This window comes from Mustela erminea, chromosome 9, assembly GCF_009829155.1.
Source record: "Mustela erminea isolate mMusErm1 chromosome 9, mMusErm1.Pri, whole genome shotgun sequence".
NCBI lineage: Eukaryota > Metazoa > Chordata > Mammalia > Carnivora > Mustelidae > Mustela > Mustela erminea.
Window position 1 is genome coordinate 70,446,595 of NC_045622.1, and position 8,306 is coordinate 70,454,900.

Below are 8,306 nucleotides of genomic sequence, written 5' to 3' on the forward strand. Positions count from 1 at the left end.
AAGAGATATCAGGATGAGAAATTATCCCAAGATTTAATTGTAAAAGCTGACTGTCAAAAATGCCAGAGACATTCCATCTTTCTTGTATTTGGACTCTTTATTTTGAAACATACACACTTACGTAGGGAAGACAGAATCAGAATGGATTAAACAGCAACAATGAAGACACTGGCTAAAACCTTTGGGTGAAGATAACTGGACAAAATGCCAAATGAGGTCCAGGGACTTACTCAAGCACCAAGCTGGGGTACTTTAAACGGAACACCAAGTATAACTAACAAATGAAGCAAGCAAGGCTCTATGTTAAAATCACTGGCTTTCACCAATGAAAGAGTAGAAGAGTAAACTATGACTTCATGCAATTGTTTTTTTTTAAACATACAAGAGGGTGTAATATTAAACTCAAGCAAAGGAATGCCATAATTCACAATATACCACCCCAACTAGGCTGCAACACAGATTGCAGAGGTTAGAAAACATACACAGTAACCAAGAGAAAGCACTGAGGTTGTGGCAGGTAGACAGAAGTCTGGAATGAGTATTCCTCAGGATTAATCACCAGACAACCAGGTCTGTATTCTAGGGTTTTCTAGAATTCACATACCCATGTTCCTTTTAAAAAAATGGAGGTCTGTTCCCTTACCTATCTCAGATAGCTGTTAGTCACAATAACCATCAAGTGTCTAAAGGAACATCAGAAAACAGAATTCTGGGGCACCTGGGTGGCTCAATGCGTTGAGCCTCTGTCTTCGGCTCAGGTCATGATCTTGGGGTCTTGGGATCAAGCCCCGCATTGGGCTCTCTGCTCAGCAGAGCCTGCTTCCTCCTCTCTCTTTGCCTGCCTCTCTGCCTACTTGTGATCTCTGTCTGTCAAATACATAAATAAAATCTTTAAAAAAAAAAACAACACAGAATTCCTTCCCAGGCCATTGCAATCATGATTTATGTACCATGTCATACTGCCACAACAAAAAAAAAGGGATTTTTAAAATTGTGTTAAAATGATTTGGGAACAAGTCTTTCTTCCTTCCTAGACTATAAGCTCCTTGAAGACACGTAATTATTCATTGATCTTTCTATTCCCCTCAGCACCCAGCAAAAATGCAGTGAATATTTATTAAAGGCCAAATTAACTGTTACGATCTCTTCCCAGGTTTTAAGACTTGTCTCATAATTGACCCAATCAGACAGTCCTAACAAGGAAATATGCGTCAGCTTCTCCCTGTGATGCCATTAGATGGTAAAATACAAAACAGAAAATGGTTTATGGCAATAAAAACAGCACATGTGTGCTACCTTTGAAACCATTTAGATTTCTACTGGGTGAAGGTTGGGCAAATGGCAACAGGAAAAAGAGATAAGGTTTATTCACATCCAAAAAGAATGCTTAGACCACCATGTGATCGTGATGGATGTTTCTTACATCCATACATACAACTGTACAACATCGTTGAGTAACAGCCTTGTTGGTACTGTTGACAAGAGAGGGGTGTGTTTGCCGCATTTTCATTCCATTTGCAAGAAGGAAAGGATCTAAGTACCATCAGCCGAGAGTAATAAAATACACTGACCTGGATCTGTTGCTGCAGGAGATTAATTTTGTGCTGCTGCTGCAGAAGTTGCTGCTGTTGTCTTGCAATCTATCAGAAATAAAGTTTAGTTAAGTTCAAATGAAATGCTTGCACCTTTGCCATTACCCCAGGTATCTCTCTTGGAATGACAAGAATGCTTTACTGCACTTCTGTGTGAAAGAGTTCCTATAAAATGAGAGAGGCAGAATTCGTAAGCTGGAGAAAATGAAAAATTTCAAACAGGTGCCACTTCTCTGCTTACCCCCTAAATCTTTCTCTGTAGGTGAACAGTGCCCTTGTATGACACTTGGGAGCAGTTCGTCCATATCTGCACTGGTCATCTGGAAAGAGTGGGAATGTCGAAATCTGATCTTTGGAGAATAAAGACAGGAAAACTCTGGCTACATTTTTCTCAAGAGCTTGATTTGGATGTAAAAAGTAAAATCTGTAAGCAAAGCCGGGAAAGAATTTTCTATTACTTGCGGTCTACATTGGTGCAACCTTTTCTGAAGGAAAGATTTCCAGAACTGATCAACTTACAAATATTGTCAAGGGAGTGCCAAAAAAGCTGCAAAAATTCAGAAATCTTTTTGTTGTTGTTGTGGATGTTACATGTACAAAGCACTTCATAAAAACAAAATTTAATGTTTATCATTTTGAGGGGAACATGTTAATTTAAAGTTCAGGATCCACATAAAAGTTTTACATTTCCTTCCTTCATCCAACAATCAAATCCAACATGTGAACGTGTCATCTGGTCTCTAGAAGAAATATTAGCCACTTAATGCAAGCCCTGCTGAGGACTGAATCTGCCCCTCAGAAGAGCAAGCAACTTCTTCGGCATAATTGTATTCACTATAAAACATGAGCCAGGCATGAGGCTGTCTACTGTCTCAAAAGCTGGAGCCCCCGGGTTGGGGCATGGGGGGAAGGGGCACACTCAACGTACTCACTGCCCGCACAGGAAGCCAGTCGGACAAGTGGCCAGAGACTACTTAGAAGGACTTGGTTTTGTAGTGCTCTAAAGGCAAGAGTTATGGTTTTTTCCTTCCTATTTCTTCTATTTCCAAAAGCCTATATTCTAGAATGGGCAACCTTGGAATTGGAAATGAATACTGATCAGCCCTCAGCTGTGTATTTCTTGAGTCTTTTTGATGCTTCAGCCCAGAGCAGAGGGAAACACCCAAATCACATTTCACTCAGCCCAAGATAACAAAAAATAGCTGTCTACTCCCAAATGTTGCTTTGTGGTTTCTGGTGATGACTGGCTCATACTGGAACTCATGATAGAGCTGCTGCTATCACAGGCTAGAGTTTGAGGGATGGGACCACTCCTTCTCAAAGCTTCTTAAGCAAAATGGAAACTGTGTCTAATCAGATTGGAAAGGCCCAGTCTGCTTGTCACCATTCAAATCAGAGACGGACAACTCGGCAACTCTAGGTATAGATGCTGGATCCTCTGAATATTTATTTCCTCTTAGCAAACCAGTGAAACACTACTAGGCATCTAATACTGATGGTCCCTCCTAAATGATAAAGTGCTGCATAGAAATGCATCCAAAACACCACAGTGCAATTACTATCATCCACTCTAGACGTATGGCTTTGACACAGTGAAGTATGGTACATAAGCACCATGTGGCTCAAATTCTGAATTTTATTTGCCAATCGGTTGAGCTACATGCTCGCTTCATTGAGCATGACAACCTAGTTTTAAGTGTCATTTAATTTTCATTTTGAAATATAATTACAAAGTGTTCACTGTAAGATATCACTCGTCTGCAAATGTGTCAAGATTAATTTGTGCTAGCTTATTCACAAGTGTCAATAGTTAATTACTGTGTCATCTCTGGATGGCTAAATGACATTCTAACTTCTGATTTTTTACAGTGTTCCTTTATGTTATTTTCCATTAGGGGCTGAGTCCATATTCCTACATGTGGGCAAATATTCAAGCATATAAAATACCAGACGTCACAACTCATTAAAATCAACAGAGCATATATTGCTCTATATACCCCTATAAAATACATTTAACTGAAAAGATAATTCCAGTAATAATGTCAGATTCCTAAAAACTGCACATTAATTTGGGTCTGTCTGATCTAAAGCATCAGGGACTACTCTATAGGATCATTGTTGTTAGATTAATGTACTCTTGTGAGACAGGAAAAACATTTGGGAAAGTGATATATTTTTTAAAAGATATATATTTAAAGTTTGCTTTTTCTTCTTCCTTCTCACATCTAAATCTATGAAATCAAATTCTTAGAGAAGCCATGTGCTAATTTGTTTTCAATGAATTTACCTATGCTATAAATAGAGTGACCATATAATTTATATAATTTATCATTCAAACCAGGACAACTTTTCCAAGTGGAATAGTGGGTTATTAATAATCACTCTGGAAAACAGGCATTAGCCAGGGCTATTCTGGGAAAACTGAGACCTACGGCTACCCCAGCTTTATAGTCAGAGAATATCATGAGACCAGTAAGCTTAAAGATCCTCAAAGATTTTCTAGACCAGGACCCTCCTTTTCTGGATAAGAAGAGTAAGGCCTGGAGAGAAGCAACTTACTCTTGGTTAAGCTTGGAATAACTCTTGGTCAACACGAGGGATATGTGTGATGCCCACGTGAGTAAGTCCCTAAGTAATTAATCAAATCCAAATGTTCTGGAACAATGTTCTCACTTCAGTTATGCCCGGTTGCTATGATGCCTTTCTTTGTCCTTCACATACCATCTCGGTATTCTTGAAGACCCTGGATTTTTAGAAGGCTTCTTCCTTTCTTTCCTTCTCTCTCTCTTTTTTTTTTTTTTTTTCAGGAATGCTTATGACAAATAAGCCAATCAATGTGATTACTCGCTGAGCTTGGCACATTCCACATCTCCAGTTCATCAGCTCCTTTTGCAGGGCTCACCTGTTCTTGCTGTTGGCGAGCAAGGTCCATTTGCTGCCGTTGTTTCTCAATTTGTGAGGCTGCCAGTTTCTTCTGTTCATCATGCGCTGCCAGGAGCTGCTCCCGTAAACTGATCAGCTGGGTAATCATAGTAGAGAGCTGCCGTTCTTTTTCTGCCAGGCTCTCAGGTGTACCTGAAATGGAAGTGAGAAGATAGCTCACAAGTTTGAGAAAAGTCTGAATGAATTGGGGAAAGGGGGGAGGGCAGATTTAGAAAGGGACTACCCGAAGGCACTTAATGATCTAGGACAGTAACTGGAGGTTACTGTGAGTATAGGAACGCTACAGAATATGGATGGAATGAATACAAGTTAGTCATCGCCCCTGCCAAGAAAAAGTAATATCACAATAAAATTCTCACTCTTCCCTCTTGCTCTTTAAACCAAAACAAAACAAAAAGCAGAATTTACCCCCATCCTCACCCTTTTATCGGATTCCTCCTCCTCACCCCTTACCCCTACCAAATCTATCTGATCAAGCTAAGGAAACCTATGATATTTAACACCAAAGATTAGAAAGTATAGGTTCTGTTAATATTCTGTAATATTAGTTATCTCTACCTCAGTGACTAACACAGGATCTGAGACCTAGTAGGTGCTTAATAAGTGTAATTTAAGGAATTTTCCAACCATTGCTCTCATAAAACTTTTCTGTTGTGTAAGGACCTGTCTCTGAAGTCAGAAGCTATTCTCTTGGCCATGGAATGAGTTCTACAGAGAGAGGGGAAAACAAAAACAAAAAAACAAAACTCCCTTGCCTCAGGTAAGAAAGGATTGAATCTGATTTTTCCCCCCGTGAGGGCATCAAGCTAAAGTTCTCAAGTTCATCTTTAAAGGCAACAATGTTGCTTAGAAGGCTCCTTCACCGTTTTGTCATTTGTCATTCTTCAAAGGGAAAAAAACATGTGTGAAGTTGAAAAGGTTATGCATAAGGATATGCTGTTTAATGAATACGGTGTCGCTGAACACTTATGGTATGCACTAATGGTGCTGAACAGTCTTTTTATGGGCAAATTGCACAGCTCTCCTAAGTAAAGGGTACAGAATCCTTTTGTGAATCTAAATTAGAGTATTTACCACAGCATAAGATAAGAATTTCAACCCACTGTATTTGAGCCACACAGGTTTCATTATGAAGAAATGATCTATGATTTGAAAGCTTTTCAGAAAGATGCCACCAGCTGTCAAAGGGGACAAAGATTGCCAATGTGTGTGTGTGTGTGTGTGTGTGTGTGTGTGTGTAAGAGGAGACCTCCAAACGCCTTATGAAATCCCCCTCATTCCTTCTAAGAAAGCACCAGGACAATTTGAGAAACTAACACTATTTCAATTAGCAGTGGTCCTATTTTCCAAGTGCCCCCCATGGACAAAGGGAGCCTTCAGAGGATGTCGGTGAGTCCTTGCTAATATATGATTCCCAGAAGGTAAAACTGATGTCAGCAGAGAAGTTATGGCACTTAAGGACTACCTTGGGGTTTGTAATGCCAATTCAAGTCCTTAAAAAATAAAGAAACAAACAAACAGCTAATACCCCATGTCCTTAAAGATTCACTGAATTGAAAGATGGCCTAAACTCAAAATTAGAAGAAAAATTAGATAGTGAGATGATGTTAGAAAATGTGTTCTACTGACAAAGGCACAAATACTATATTCAGCTGTTCTTTCCAGCTACTGGAATTGATTTCTTTTTTTTTTTTAAGATTTTATCTATTTATTTGACAGACAGAGATCACAAGTAGGCAGAGAGGCAGGGAGGGAGAGAGAGAGAGAAGCAGATTTCCTGCTGAGCAGAGAGCCCGATGCTGGGCTCGATCCTAGGATCCTGGGACCAGAGCCAAAGGCAGAGGCTTTAACCCACTGAGCCACCCAGGTGCCCCTGGAATTGATTATTTTTAATGAGCTTTTATTTCAGCAATTAAGGGTTTTAGCTTGGTAAAAAAGAACTTCTTGATCTAGAAATATTAAAATACAAAAGCAGGTTCCCAGAAGGAATCATAAAATTTCTTCAAAATTGCAACAAGCTCAATTAATTCATGTGTTTTTATATATATATACACACACACACACACACATAGACACACAAATGTATATATATGAATGAGAAAATACAAAATAAATATGAAATGTATTTATTTGCTCATTTTATTCATTTCTCATTGAAAAAAAAAAAATACTTCCTGAGTGGCAGCTATGTGTCAGGTACTATATAGAACTAAGGATACTGACACCATGGCAAGAAAAAGCAGACAGAATTCCCTACTCTCATGCACTTTGTAGTCCTAAAGTAGGGAGACAGCTTAAACAAGAAATTACATATTTTAATGTAGACTATAACTTAAAAAGTATGACAAAATGATAGGTATTTGGGGGAAAGTTTAAACAAGTTTGGGAGGCCCAAGTGTAAGAAAAATAGAAGGAAAAAGTAGCAAATTAAGAGTAGTATGAATAGAAGAAACTAGTCAAAGAGTTGGAGGGTGGTCAAGGAGCTTTACAGCAAAAACAAAATAGGCAAAAGCCCTGACACGGTGCGGGAGGAAGAGTTCCAGTGTGTTCCAGAAGTTGAAAGAAGATAGCAAAATTTGAGCAAGTAAAATTCAAGCAAGGAGTAGAGTACCAGACAAAGTAGGAAACGTTCACACACCATTCAGGCCCTAATTACCATGCTTGATAAAATTCATATTTATTCCAAGAGTATTTCAAAATCACTACAGTATTTTTTTTTTAAAGATTTTATTTACTTTTTTGACAGTGATCACAAGTAGGCAGAGAGGCAGGCAGAGAGAGGAAGGAAAGCAGGCTCCCTACTGAGCAGAGAGCCCAATTCGGAGCTCAATCCCAGGACCCTGAGATCATGACCTGAGCCGAAGGCAGAGGCTTTAACCCACTGAGCCACCCAGGCGCCCCTCACTACAGTATTTTAGATAAGGGATGAATGATGTGGTCAATCTAGCTATGGTGTGGGAAATAGTTTGGAAATTTATAATAGATCATTAAGCTATACACACATTTTATTACATATATTTTTGGCAATATTCTGATCTAACAGTAATTTTCTTTCTATACCTATCTATATGCAGTGATTTAAGAGAAGGGTTAATAGATCTGGGAAAGTCACTTCGTTAATAAAGAAGAGCATTTATAGGAAACTTTGGGCAAGGACCAATACAAGGGCAGGATTCAGCACTTAGATCCCCCAACAGACTGGAAGTTCTCCTCTTCTCCCAAGTTAAACAATGTTGTTTTAACAATCTTCAATATAGTCCCATTTTTCCTCTATGCAGGAAACAGAGAAGCTGAGGATAACATATGTCTCCTTAGCTTCCTCTGCTCAAGGTGAAACCAACAGGTCTATAAATGCATTGGTGTTTCCAATGCTAATAGACATGTATACCTGCACTTACAGAATACCACCACTGAACTGAAGCTTTTTATAAATCATTAATGATATTCAAGCTGGATGATTGTAAAAATTCAGTGACATCTAAATAAACTTTTCAAAAAAGCACGCCAGAGAGCAGTATTTTTAAGTGGAAATTTTAGACATTCATATGAGACTGTCACTCTCTTTTCCTTAATTTGAGGAGCACATATATATATTTTGAATAGATATGAGTGGCATAATGAATGCAGTTGGAATGAAATATAGTAGCAAAACAAGTCTCAAATTCCTCCCTCAATGGAGAATTTATATATCTATCTATACATAGAGATAAATATAGATAGATAGATCTAGATACAGATATATATCTAGATAAATATACATACATACATATA

The 8,306-nt window shown here is 38.6% G+C and overlaps 1 protein-coding gene across 21 annotated transcripts in view; it reads right to left on the reverse strand.

Annotated features, from left to right (window-relative positions):
* Nucleotides 1-8,306, reverse strand: part of SOX6 (SRY-box transcription factor 6) — a 607,305-nt gene that overhangs the window by 192,466 nt on the left and 406,533 nt on the right. For all 21 annotated transcript variants that reach the window (XM_032360340.1, XM_032360336.1, XM_032360356.1 and 18 more), the window contains 2 exons: nucleotides 4,495-4,667; nucleotides 1,572-1,640 (listed from right to left, as the gene is read on the reverse strand). In XM_032360340.1, the coding sequence (XP_032216231.1) occupies nucleotides 1,572-1,640; nucleotides 4,495-4,667 (242 nt within the window). The remainder of the gene's footprint in view (nucleotides 1-1,571; nucleotides 1,641-4,494; nucleotides 4,668-8,306) is intronic.